The 14,474-nt window shown below is 38.7% G+C and overlaps 1 protein-coding gene across 1 annotated transcript in view; it reads right to left on the reverse strand.

Moving 5' to 3' along the window:
• Window positions 1–7,093: 7,093 nt before the first annotated feature.
• LOC141397352 (sodium-dependent nutrient amino acid transporter 1-like) overlaps window positions 7,094–14,474 on the reverse strand; it is a 54,057-nt gene continuing 46,676 nt past the window's right edge. Inside the window, exons 2-11 of the mRNA XM_073973498.1 lie at window positions 13,772–13,991; window positions 13,604–13,693; window positions 11,686–11,911; window positions 11,354–11,624; window positions 8,438–8,541; window positions 8,013–8,379; window positions 7,847–7,946; window positions 7,608–7,784; window positions 7,455–7,549; window positions 7,094–7,393 (exon numbers count right to left, since the gene is read on the reverse strand). Of these exons, the coding sequence (XP_073829599.1) occupies window positions 7,217–7,393; window positions 7,455–7,549; window positions 7,608–7,784; window positions 7,847–7,946; window positions 8,013–8,379; window positions 8,438–8,541; window positions 11,354–11,624; window positions 11,686–11,911; window positions 13,604–13,693; window positions 13,772–13,991 (1,827 nt within the window). The 3' untranslated portion in view covers window positions 7,094–7,216. The remainder of the gene's footprint in view (window positions 7,394–7,454; window positions 7,550–7,607; window positions 7,785–7,846; window positions 7,947–8,012; window positions 8,380–8,437; window positions 8,542–11,353; window positions 11,625–11,685; window positions 11,912–13,603; window positions 13,694–13,771; window positions 13,992–14,474) is intronic.

Below are 14,474 nucleotides of genomic sequence, written 5' to 3' on the forward strand. Positions count from 1 at the left end.
TGCAATGGTATGATACCATCAATGAATAGTCTTGTTAAAATCTAGTTCGTTTGAACGACCTAGTTCAATATATAGTTCAGTGGACACCGGTCGTTTGTATAAACGAACTGTGAATGAGTTATATTATCTTTTTATTTTTATGAAATCAATCATACGCAAACGAACTATGGTACTGAAGTAGTTCACTAGATTTAACAACTCTACCAATGAAGACTAAATACAACATTTTAGTAATTTCAGTCAGATAATGTGGCTAAAACTTTGAAAATACTCAAAATCGGGCGGCATTCTATTAGGGTTATATCAAAGCGGGAGGTACCGTTCCATAGGGGCTAAATCAAAACGTGAACCTATGCCTGCAATTCAATTCTCTGTGGGAGAATGGCCCTTGACGGTCTACAAGGGAGAACAAATATATACAACATTTTAGCCATTTCGGTTGAATAATGTGAATATAACGTGAAAAATACCGAAAATCAGGTGGTGCTGTTCTATACACACAGAAAAATATATGTTAGAAATATGTTTGGATCCAAACAAATATTTGTTTGGGACTGGTTGCAAATAAATATATGTTTGGATCCAAACATAATTTGTTTGCAACATTTTGCAACATATCTCAATTTTATTTGTTTGGGTACCAACATATATTTTTTATAGGTGGAGAGAGGATTTTTGTCAAAGAGAGTCAACAACAGGGCTCTCGCGGCTGCGGAGTGCTTAGTTTTCTAAATACAATCGTTGAGTAAATAGAGTAAAGTGAGTGAATAAATCAGTGTTTTGTGTTTTCTTTAAGAAATTGTGTTTTTTAGTAAATTAAATGCCCAATACATTTTATAATTGGAAATTTTTTCAATACAAACTCCTTAGGCCATGTTAGCTCGATTAATTCAATTAAATAATTAAAAACTTTCATAAATAATGGCCTTCGTCCTAAAAAGACAATAATAAATGGAGATTTTATAATTGCATCAAAAAGGTGAATGGAAATATTTTATTGTACAAGGAAGAAATCGTCTTTAATATTGGTAATTACATCAATACATTTTTCATATACATACATGTGTATATTTGAAATATGGATGTATCTATTTATTACATTATATAATCATTTGATTACAGATGCCGATTTCCCGCTGATTATTTCAACTTTGAGGAAAATGTGTTTTATTTCACAACTAAGGAGAAGAATTCAACGATGTTTCTATATATTTTTTCTTTTATAAATAATTTCATTCCGTTTTTCTTATATTAAAGTCTGTTATGTATTTCTTTGGAATTTTTATGTATCTATGTGTCTGTTGTTGCCTTTGTGTTTGGCATTTCTATGCCTTTCAATAAACCACAACCATTTATAAATGTGTGTATATGTTAGAGATAGCCAGTGAGCGCTTACTGAGAGCAAGTGAGCATATATCTCAATGTGTTTTACATTGAAATTTACGCTCTCTTGCTCTCAGTAAGCGCCCACTGGGGCATGTGTTTGTTTTTTTTGTGGATTTCGGGTTTGCATTTATATTATATCTAAACAAATATTTGTTTGCACCCAAACATAAATTTGTTTGCACTCAAACATAAATTTGTTTGCAGGTCCCAAAAATATGTTATGTTTGGGACTGATTGCAAACAAATATACGTTTGCTGCAAAATATGTTTGGGACATATGTTAGAGAGGCCTTTTTTCCTCCGTGTAGGGGCTATATCAAAACGTGGACCGATATAACCTATTTTTAATATCAAACATCCTAGAAATAGTAGAAATTTCTGTACCAGAATGTTTGTTTCTTCTTTATAAAAATTATAAGTTTGAAACCTACAAATTGGTTTCAGACAGTTTCGAGTCGATCTAGCTGTGTTCTTCCATCTGTCTGTTTGCCTGGCTGGTGCGATTGATTACTGTCCAAAGGAGTAACCGATTTTTATGTCCAATTTTCATGACATTTGGAATGTGTGACTGAATTCGGCCTAAAAATAGTTGTTCTAAGTTATATCGAAATCGGTTCAGATTTGGATATATCTCCCATATATATTTTCGGCCGATTTGACGTATTTACTGCACCAAATACCCTATATCTGTCCAATTTTGATGACATTTGGAATGTGTGACGGAATTTGGTCTAGTAATAAGTTTATTAGAATCAGTTCAGATTTATATATATCTCCCATATATATTTTACATAGTCACAGTTGCGTAGGGTATCATATAGTCGGCACCGCCCGACTTTCATCCTTTCCTTATTGGTTTTATTATTGTAGAAGGTCCATACACCATGGATAATGGGCAAAAAATTACCGAAACCAACGGAAGTATGTCAGTGGAACTGGTAAGTTTTAAGGATGCGCAGCCATGGTGTTCTTCCTGGATAGATCTGAGGATGATAATGAAAAGCTTCCAGGTTATTGCTGGTGAAGATAAAACAAGTGCCGGATATAAATATACATATATTTGCTCCATGGTTAATACTGGAACAGAAGTATGCCGCAAAGGACACCTGCAATGTAAATGCTCGACCGTATCTATCACTTCTGCAGTAGCCAACGCCGCTGTCTTCCCATCTTGAAGTTACACATTTGACCCTACTGCGACGCGTTATAAGTCCTATTGTGATCTTCATCCCTAACTTATCAAGGCGGAGAATGGGAATGATTCTTTGGAATGACTTTGAATATCCTACAACCAGGCTCCATTAACCATCTGTTCAAGGCCCTAGCCGGTAGCCATTGGGGTGCAGATAAAGAACCCTTGTTGGTCAGGGAATATAAGTAAGTGCAAGGCGATGAAAAATATTCAATCCTGTCAGAATTCCACCCTGAGAAGTGCAACAGGGTGCCCCCTCTTGTCTGCAGTGGATCATCGACATGAGAAGACAAAGATTCTTCCAGTACAGCAACACAATGGCATATACCCGTTGCTGTACTTGTTCGGGTGTTACCGTGCGAACCATCCACCATCACCATATGGAGGATAGGCGTTACAAGAAAGAACCCCTCGATTAACAAGCCTATCAAGCAGGTTTAGCGTTCACACAGATGCCGTCTCAGATCCCATAAACAACTATCGTGTGAATCAGAGAACATCCCCCATCTATCGCAGCTGGGCTATGGAAAATTCCAAGTGAGAATGATATTATTCGGTGAGTAGATCAAAACCCCAAAAGGGTTTTGGGTTCTCTGGCAATACTTTTTAGAGCCCTTTATATAACCTTAGCCGAAGGCAATGGGTCCCTCATATTATGTACTATACTTCGCTTTGAAAATTGATGGAGACCTTTGGATTACATGGTCTATAACAAGGTTATGCAAAGTGCGCACTGTAATTTCAGTGAGCGTAAATTTGCATACCCTCCACCATAGTATGGAGGGTATGTTAAGTTTGTTTTTCTGTTTGTAACGCATTGAAATATACATTTCCGACCCTATAAAGTATATAGATTCTTGATCAGGATAAATTTCTGAGTCGATATATCCATGTCCGTCTGTTGTAATCACTCTAGCGTCCACAATAATTGAGTTAGAGCGCTGTATTTTTGTACCCGAGTGTCTTTTCTCCATAGGTCAGGTCAAGTTCGAACATGGGCTATATCGGCCCACGTTTTGGTATAGCCCCCATATAACAGTATCTCCCGATTTTCGGTATTTTGGAGATTTTACCTATATTTTTTGACATAACTACCTGTAATTTGACGTTTGAGGTTCCTAGTGGTCAAAAAATATAACGGTGCCTCCGGACTTTCGGTATTTTGAGGATATAACGGTACCTCCAGATTTTCGGTATTTTGAGGATTTTAGCTAAAATTTTTAACCGTACTAGCTGTAATTTAAAATTTGATGTTCTCAGTGGTCACAAACTTCTCCACTAAAAATCGTCAATAAAGGTCCATGCTTTCGTATAGCCCCCATATAACGGATCCTCCCTATTTTCGGTATTTTGAGGATTTTAGCTAAATTTTTTAACCGAACCACCTGTAATTTTACAGTTAAAGATCCCTGTGGTCACAAAACATCTCCTCCAAAAATTGTCAACATAGCTTCACGTTTTGGTATAGCCCCCATATAACGGTACCTCCCGAGTTTCGGTTTTTTTGAGAATTTTAGCTATAATTTCTGACCGAACTACCTGTAATTTGACAGTTGAGGTTCTCAGTGGCCACGAAACTTCTCCACTAAAAATATAGGTCCTCGTTTTGGTATAGCAGGGATGTCAAACTCATACATCGCTTGGAATAACTTTGATCTAAATGAGCTGTTGAAGGCGGCCTTATAGCCCACGAACAGATGGTATGTGTCGATCTGTCTTTCGAGAATCTTCTCTTGTATTAAGCGCAGTGTTAATATTTGGTCAATTGTTGATTTATCAGGTCTAATGGCGCATTGCTATGACCGGATTATTTGATTGACCATAGGTTTTAGACGTTCACACAGTACAGAGACTTATGCCTCTGTACAATCCGGTCCCGGTTAATTGCTCATTGAAGTCTTGGTAGGCTACTTAGTCTCTCTATCCGCTGTATATTATCTCCAGTGCGGGTTTGGTTCTGGCTAGCTGTTTGCAGGTCACCAACAAGATCCATGCAGCTAAAAAGTGAACCCCTGACATTAGATCCAGAATCTCTACTCCTGAGTTAGTTGTTCCGCTGGATACTATCTATCGTGCGAAACTTGGTCACTTTGTTTATTCCCTCTATAAACTCACTGAACAGCTCGGCAGGCATGTCATGAGCTCCTGTTGCTTTATTGTTTTCCAGCCGATTTATTACCATCGTGACTTCGCTTTTGCTAGGTGGTTTACATTCAACGTCGTCGTTTGCAATTGGTTCTGGGGTATCTTTATCGCCTACCAAATTCGAAATGAATTGTTTATTTCAGATTCTCAGTACGCTGTCGGTAACAGTTACCACATTTATTCATCTTTGCAGGAGAGGGTGCCTACCCTTCAGTACAATTTTCGGACTCCATTCTGACTCCTGAACACCTGGAGTTTCCCACACTCACGTTTTTCCTGTTCTTTCCCCTAAAAATATGCTTCTCCTCTCTCCTCTTCTCCCGATATTTTCTTTGGCGCTTCGTGTTGCTACAGAATGCAGGACTGCTCTGTACGCCGCGTTCTTTTCTTCAGTAGCCCCACGAAACTCCTGATTGTACCATAGATTTTTAGGTGGTGATTTTTGGTATCTAAGTATAGATTTTGCGGCAGTTTGAATAGAGTGACATATTCTTTTCCACTGCGCTTCCACATTATCGGGACAAGGAGTGGCGTCTTATAACATGTGGGCCAGTTGAGCGGAGTAGGCTTGTGCTATCTGTTGTGTTTGTAGTTTTTCGACATACAGCTTTCGTTCCGTGCGTACCTTGGCTACTACAAGGAAATGGTCCGACTCGCTGTTCGCTCCTCGAATCGATCGAACATTTAACACTCTGGAAGAGTGTCTTCTATCTATCACAACATGATTAATCTGGTTTCTCGTTTTCCCATCTGGGAATATCCATTTCGTCTAGGGATACGCTCTCTGTCTGTTGTCTCTGTCTTTAGAAAGCCGATTAAGAATAATCGATTGTCCGGTTTTCGCACAGTCAATAGTCGACTACGACTTTTAGAAATTTTACGGCTAATAATCGATTAATCGAAATCGATTTTACATATCCCCAATATCGTCTTACGTATGTATGTCGCTACCCATTAACATGTTTTTTGTCGCTGCAAAATCGATCAGCCTCACTCCGTTGTCGGATGTTAGCACAGAAATGCTGAACTTTCCGACCGTGGGACCAAAGATATTTTCCCTGTCATGGCCACGAAAGCGGTCATATGCAATCTCTAGGCGCTCGTAGAATATATCCTTGGTCTGTTCATCTTTCTCTTTGGTCGGGGTATGGGCGCAGATGCGACTGATTTAAAAAAACGTTGCTTTTATACAAACTGAAGTAAATCTGAAACGAGATTTTTTAAGCCTCCAATTTAGCATAAATCCAACATCCAGCTTATAAAAACACAGTGCGTAATCGTTTGTGATCTTTACGTCTGCCAGATTTCATCGCACTTCCTGTAAGGCGAAAATATCAGCTTTGTACTTACCAAGTACAACCGCCAGTGTGCCAACTGCACCTACATATGTATGTATATGCACAACACTGTATGTATCTAGCCTCTTATGTACGTAGGCCTCAAAGGCCTATGAAGCGGCTTGCTTTCTTATTTAAGTCATTTATGGTAGAGAACTAAAAGGCAAAGGACAACCTGGTTCGAATTGTGTTCTTTAGTCTTTTATCTGAAACGACTTAAGCAACAATGCATGTTTTGCTTACTTCGCTTATGTTGCTTTTCATTTCTGATAAAGGAATAATTCAGACTAGGTTGCCCTTTGCCTTTTATTCTTTTACCAGAAATGACTTAAACAAAGCACACAGCGAAGCGAAGAGCTTAAATAAAGGCCTCGGTACATAAGAGGAATGGCATTCCTGCTTAAAGCCGAAAACACATTCAACGTTTCAGTAAAATCAAGCGTCATTTCTGATAAAAGAACAAAGGAGCAAATGGCAACATAGATCGAATTATTCTCTTATCAGAAATGGCGGCCAACTTTACTGAAATGTAGGATGTGTTTTCGGTTTGAGTCGTTTCTGATAAAAGAATAAAGACCCAAATTCGAACAAAGTTGCCCTTTTTTAAAGTTTAAAATTTGGGTTTAAAGACCTGGGTACATAAGCTGCCTCGCCTGCTTGTCTTTGGTCTGTTCCAGAACTACAAGAATCTACTAATTTTTACTATTTTTTCCGATAACATAAAGGAAAAAATGTTATCGTAGTAAAAAATAGTAGCTTCTTGCAGGTTCTGCAACAGGGCACTTGCTTGTCTGCTTCATTTCTGACATAACAAAAATAAAAGAATGAAGAATAAAAGGGTTCGACCTTTATTCTTTTATTTTTGTTATGGCAGGAATAAAGCAGCTTGCCTTGATTGCTTCTGATAAAAGAATAAAATATTTTTGTTATGTCAGAAATAAAGCAGGAAAGCAAGGCAAGCAGTTGAGGCTACTTATGTATGTACATAGGCCTTAAGGTCTGAATTTGCCGCTTGTGTAACCTCACTAAATCATGGGTTGTAAATTTGAAACTTTATTTACTTAATTTGAAAAAAAAAAAAAAATAATAAATCGTGTTCTTAATTCTAGTTAATTATTTACATTAAATATACAGTTAATAATAATTAATACACATCTTAATTAGATGAACTCGATAGATTGTAGACCTTCTGCTTGAAGAAACCCAATTTACTGCTGGACTGCTGTTTTTGTCTTTCAATGGCAAGAGCTTCCTTGAAGGCGTACCATTTTGCACGCAATTCCGGATTTTTGGGGCCCCATGCTTCGGAACATTTTGTCGATGATTTGAATGTCTAATAAGAACAATTAACAATTAAATCATCACAAAAACATAAGTGTTTATAATTAACTTACATTACGCAATGTGTCCTTGTAATGCGTCTGAACATACCACCAGCCCCATAGAGGAAATTGGGCAACACCAATGGCAAATATTATCCAACCAGCGGCTGTTAAGAAATAAAAACTATTATTAAGGGCAAACAAATTCCATTCGTTGAATCTAACCATTGGCGGCTTCGGGGTATTCAAATTTCTTGTATGTCAAAGGTTCAGTGGTCACCATGGAGTAAATGAAAATGACCAACATCATAACTGGTGTTAAGAAGGACCAACATAAACGCCAATATATGGTAACTTTTCGGTGGGTCATAAATTCCACATCATCACAGAAGTTCTGCAGACCTGTAAAACCATTTTGAGATGTTAATAGTAATACCGACTTATTTCACAAAAAAAAAACTAACCATAAATCCAAATTATGCCAACAATTTCCAAAATTGCCAAGGCAAAAATAACATATGTACCGCCATAGAAATCAACCAAATTCAAGATCCATTGTCCTCCCTGTAAAATGGAGTGCAAATGTATTCAACAATTTAAAGGATAATTACCGCAATGCTTTCAACTTACCGGCGTAACATAGACCAAACCCAATAGAAAACCGATAGCTGATGTTATTAAGGCCACTACCCAATATTTAAATGATTTAAATTGATCACATATTATGGTAACAATTGAGCTATGCAGCGCCACAATGGAACCAACACCCAATACGAACAGCATAAAAAAGAATAGAACAGCAAAGACCTGAGGTACCGCTTGAAATTTGGCAATAGCATCGGGATATGATATAAATGCCAGGGCTGTGCCACTTTGAACCACTTCTTTTATATCGGAAATATTTAGATTGTGTGCCAAATTCCCTAAGATACCGAATATGGTAATGCCAGCTAATAAGCTGGTAACAGTATCTAAACTGGTCACAATCATGGCATCTCTGGAACGAAAACGAAGGAGTTTTATAATTTTAATAATTTCTTTGGGGGAATAAATACCTATAAATAGGATGATCGAAACGATTGTACGAAGAAAACATTACAATTGGACCACAACCAACGGCCAATGAAAAGAAACACTGGACCACAGCTTCCTTCCAGACCTGAAAAAACAACAACAAAAAGTGTTTAATTTGAATTGAGTGTGATACAGTATGATAGTATGACGAAGCGATGATTGGTGCAAACAAATCTACGGCTAACAAATCTACGGGCGGGGACGACCTACACGGTACTCTAATAATTGCAAAGTGACAATGTAGGGAACTCCTCGACCAACTGCAAAGACATGTTCCGAAAGAGCAGGACCAGGACATACCCCCGGAGAATATGCAGCTTAATCTGATTCTAACTGACGACAAGTTGTCGCTTCTATAGACCCTTTCTGAAAGACTCAGTGCTTCTATAGGCAGTTTCTGAAAGAAATAGTAAAGCAGAGGAACAATCGGGTCTAGTAACTTCCACAGGCTGGAAAGAACTCTAGGCGATAAGAACAACTGAAAAACAAAGAAGGAAGAAGGCAGCAAAGAAGTCTAGGTGATTGGGACAACTCAAAAACCATTCTCTTCCAAGAAGAAACTTCGACACTGGACGGCTGAAATGAGGCTGCCCCTGAACATATTGTTGATGATGTCCTGATACCGACCACTGACTACCCCACGATATGGGGTATAACGTTCGACAACATATTTTTTTTCAGTAAAGAAGGGCGTCATTTCTGACAAAAAAAAATAAAAAAATCGATTTATGTTACCCTTGCTCTTTTACTCTTTTATCAGAAATGACGCCCAACTTTACTGAAACGTTGGATGTGTTTTCGGATTAAAGGTCTCGGTACATAAGCGGCTGGTTTTCTTGCTTAAGTCATTTAAGGTAGAAGAGTAAAAGAAAAAGGGTAACCTAGTTCGAATTCGGATCGTCCGTTCTTTATTCGTTTACCAGAAATAACTTCCGCAAGAACGTCATGCTCAATGAATTTTTCTTTCCTTCTGTCGCTTCATTTCTGGTAAAAGAATAAAGAACGGCCGAGACAAATTCGAACTAAGTTGCCCTTTTTCTTAATTCTTTTACTAGTGCAAAGCGAACAAAGCAAGTGACGAGCTGATTGAGGTTTGCCATTAGCCAGTAGGCACACGCGCAAACTTTGCGGTAAAGTAAATTGACTTTTTGAGAGAGAGCGGAGAGGAAAGAGTCCCTATATACTTTTTCCTCCCCGCTCTCCCGAAAAACGCAATTTTCTTTACCGCAAACTTAGCGGGTGTGACTTGACGACTGGTTTTCTTGCTTGCTTTATTTCTGGTAGAAAACTAAACAGAAAAGGGCAAGCTAGTTCGAATTTGGCTCGGCCGTTCTTTAAGACTTAAAAACATCCAACGTTTGAGTAAAGTTGGACGTCATTTCTAATAATAAACAAGTGCAACATAGTTCGTATTTTTTATTCTTTTATCAGAAATGACGTCCAACTTTACACAAACGTTAGATGTGTTTAGGGCTTTACTCTTTTATCAGAAATGGATTAAGCAAGAATTCCAAGAGACCTCGGAACATAAGTGACTGGTTTTCTGGCCTTTAAAAGAATATAAAAGAATAAAAGGAAAAGGGCAACCTAGTTTGAATTTGACTCTGGAATTCTTTGCTCTTTTATCAGGAATGACTTAAGTAAGAATGCCATGCTTCGTAATAAGTTCGGAAAGACCTTAATAAGTTTCGGAAATTTAAACAAGGAGATGTAATCTCCACATTGCTATTTAACTTGTGTGTCTCTAATTTCTCTGCCCTTACAGACTTCGTAAATCTGGTGACTTATACAGATGACTACACCATTATGACCTCCGTGGTATTCATCAATGATCTGGAGGACAAAATCAATGCCTACCTCAACACTTTGGATGCGTTTTAGAAGAAAAGAAACCTGCAGCTATTAGCGTCAACCATCTTAAGGTCAGGGACAAAAGAGGATATTGGTCATTAGGGTCGGAGACAGGGCATTACCAAAAATCCAAAACCCGAAATTCGGCAAATTCCGTACCTTACATGCAGTTGGTGTACAATCCAAATTACAGACAAGCAACAAGCCAATGCCATCTCCCATTTGGGACAAGGACAAGGAGATCTTGCTCACTACTTATAAAACAGGTAGCCGATCAGTCCTACAAAATGCAGCCCCTTTTTGGACGTCATCTTTAAGCGAGATCCGGTAAAAGGCGTTGCAAACCACCCAAAATAATGCCCTACGCACCGCTACCGGATGTGTCCAGATGTAAAGTGTGGACCATCTACACTAGGAAGCAACGATGCTATAAGTGCAGCAACATAACTTGTTGCTCACCTACTGGCATGCCATGAGACATCGCATCCCAAACATCATATAGTGGGGCAGGATCCATCCCTTAGGTACCTCCGAAAGGATATCGCTGTTACAGCCGCGACATCCAAAATGTCAGACCAATGGACAGCGACCAAGTTTCGCTAAAGACGGTTCATACTCATGCAGTCCAGGAAGTTCTCAAATCGTATGAAGTCAATTGTGTTCTGCAAGAACATCCTCCACCGGTTGCAGAAGTCAAACGGTCCATAGCCAATACAACCATTCTGTCACAGGATCTAGTTGATCTACAAAACTATTCAGACGTGAAGCTATCTTCCCGTAGTGTAGACAGGAAACACACAATACAGTACATCTTTGTCTTGTCCAGATCGATCCACAGACTTTCGCCCAATCGATCTGTGGTGTCGACCTATGGCAGTGTCAACCTTTCTGCAGCTCCCAACTCAGATCTCATCATCCCACCAAATAGGAGTAAGATGAATTACCCATACTTAGAAGTAACATATTACTATGAAACGAATGATGTCTTAATGATGTCTGAAACTTTATGCCACCGTGGCATAGAAACTTTTCAAATTATTTCTTACCTTTAAATTTACCAATTGTCCCCATTCAGGTTTCAAAAAGAATAAAATGCCATCAACAGCACCTTCTAGGGTTACAGCGCGTGCCAGTAATGCAACCAGCACCACATAGGGAAATAGCGCCAAAAAGTATGCTGCTTTCCCCGAGCTCTTAACACCTTTACGTATCACAAGGAAGATGACAATCCACGAGACAAAAAGGGCAGCTGTTAAATATAAATCTGGCGAACCCAAACCATCGGCGATTTGAATCTTCTCCTTCGTGACAATTTGTCTGTAAAGTGTAATTTTTTTATTTTTTAATGAAGTTTGAAGATTTCATTATAAAAACTTACGTAAAATATAACTCAGAACTACTGGTTAATTTATGTGTCTCGTTACCGGGCAACGTGCTGCCCTCCTTTGGCATAGAGTCCACGCAATATTCCCAATCTTCACGACAATATGTCCATGGTAGAACAGCTTGAAAAGATACGACCATATAGTACAGAGTCAAAGCAATTAGAGATGAATAGTAGGTGATGATGCAAATTGTGCCGAATGCCAGGCCATAACCAACACCTAAAACAGAAAAAAAGAAAATATTTTTTAAAAGTTAAAGTTTTTGTTCTTGTAACAGTATATGATATGTTTGTAAGTTCGTCTCCATTTTCCTAATTTGGTTCTGGGCCTATCTCTAGTTCTAGGAATGTGGCTGCTTCGATGTATTGTAACCCCAAAAGATACTGGCTTTAGTTGAGTAGGTTTGGCAGGGCAATTAAAAAGGTGCAGTGTGTTGTGTGGGACTGTACCGCATGCTGGGCAGATGTTTTGCATGGTGTCATCGGTCCTTCCCCATATTGGAATTTAGGCGACAGCACTATCCCGATCGTAGTTGAGCCAAAACTTCTCTGGCTTGTCGTGGCAGCTGACGCTTCTCAAATAGATAGAGGATGTTTACCTAGGACCACATTCATACTATAGTTGTTTATGGTATCTGCGATTGTATCCGTGTGAATGCTATTTAAACCTGCTTGTTGATCAAGGGGTACTAACATGTAACGTTGGCTCTATCTTTCTAGACCATGAGATGCCTCCAGATATGCCTGGGTGGGATGGTTCTATCTATGATTCGTTACACGATAACACGAACGAAAGCATGTCATTGCGCTGCTTTACTGGAAGAAGCTCTGTCTCCTTATGTAAATGGTCCACTGAAGGCATGAGGAGACACCCTGTTGCTGTTCTCAGGGCTACATACTGGCAAGTTTGCAAAGTTTTCCATTGTGCATCACTTAGTTTGGCAAATAACACTGGTGCTACAGCGCTTACAACAGACCGACCAAGCATTGTATGTGGTTAACAAGGCTTCTTTATCTGCACTCCAAATGCTGGAGGCTAGGAGAGCCTTGTTCCTACAGCTCAGCTCCATGAATTCTGGGCTAGTTTGTTGTCGGAATTTTGCTACCATCGACCATGACATTAAATTCAGTGCTCACCTCTGCCGTCCATATTGTGAACAGAATGACCGTAGATTTAGTGGCGGATATTTGCATAATCCTCGCGAGGGAAGAGGTGGTAAGATCCTTCGAATATGAGTTTATACCTTCACAAATGACATCAGGGAAGGTACCTGATGGCAAGATCCTACAATCAACATTATACTTTACGATCTCAATGAGGTCTGGAGGGGTGGAATACAGAAGAGGCTGAGGTTAAACAGTTCCGGAGATATCACCTTGGGGAACTCCTTGTTTCACTCTATGTCGCTTGAACTTCTTGTTCATTACTTCCACGTACGACTGGCGACCACATATAAGTTGGTGACCCAACACTTCAAACAAGGCCGGAGGGTAGTATTCTTAACATCCTCAAAAGCTTTACCCCCTGCTTTTGTTAAAAAATATTGTTCTCACACGAATTGTCAAATTTTGTAGATCGATTTACTCGCCTTAGCGCAAATGTGGAACGCTGATTTTTGAATGAGGAATTCTTAACTATATTTAGAACGTGTCTACGAAGAATTAGGTAAATGCGTTGTTCTGTATTATTTAATAGATTGTGTGTATGTTTTATGTAAACGGTGTGAGTCGTCCGAGGGTTAAATAACAGTGCGCCTAAAAGTATATTGTAATTTTCAAATATACAGTTGATTTATATTTATTTCTTTAACTTGTTACCAAGAACGCAGGTTAACAAAACCTAACGTTAGACTATCGAGTCTTATGGGTCTTCTGAATAAATAATATTTTTAAAATACGAATGTCTTCTTACCTAAAAATGATGGACATATGGACCACATTTTCACAGGTCCTTTACTGGTAAATTGACCCATTATCATTTCCAAATAATACATGGGTTTGCCTTTGAAATGGAAAACGAAAACAAAAATGATTATAAAATATTCCAAAATGTATTGCCAATGCAAAGGGGGATACTCACCAATAAGGAATAATACAACCAAGTATGGAATTAGAAACGCTCCCCCACCATTTTCATATGCGGTAAAGGGAAATCTCCAAATATTACCCAAACCAACAGACATGGATATGCAGGACATTAAGAACTCTAAACCATTTGACCAATTCGGTCGTTCGTCATTACTGGCGGCTACATCTACAGTCTTTTCATTTTTACAGACACCATTGTTGTTGTTTGAAAGCTAAAATGATATTGAAGAAAATTCAATATACTGGAATTAGGTATTATGAGACGATTATAAAACAACCCAATAAAAATTTCCCACGCCAGCGGGTTCTTTCGTAACGGAAACATAGTGTTTCGGCCAGCGGCTGCCAACCCAGCATTAAACCTATGTTTCTACTTAGGCTTCTATGCTGCTACAACAACAAAAATCTGGGAGCCACTTGAGCCGATCATTTGGCTCATACGGGTTCGTAGTTAGTCGAGTGTTAAAACATCTGGTCTCCAGCATCACCCCAATGAATGAAAACTTGCTACAATTCGGATAAAAGCTAAATTTTTCAACATCAGCTTTATTTGCGGTCGTGCTCCCACAGAAGACAAGGACGAAACATATAACCGTTGTTCTGTCCATGATATTAAAATTATTCTAGGCAATTTTAATGCCAAAATTGGAAAGGAGAATATTTTTTCTCCAACAGTCGGTAAATTCAGTCTCCAA

Source organism: Musca autumnalis, unplaced genomic scaffold, assembly GCF_047663935.1.
Source record: "Musca autumnalis isolate F117 unplaced genomic scaffold, ASM4766393v1 scaffold_3, whole genome shotgun sequence".
NCBI lineage: Eukaryota > Metazoa > Arthropoda > Insecta > Diptera > Muscidae > Musca > Musca autumnalis.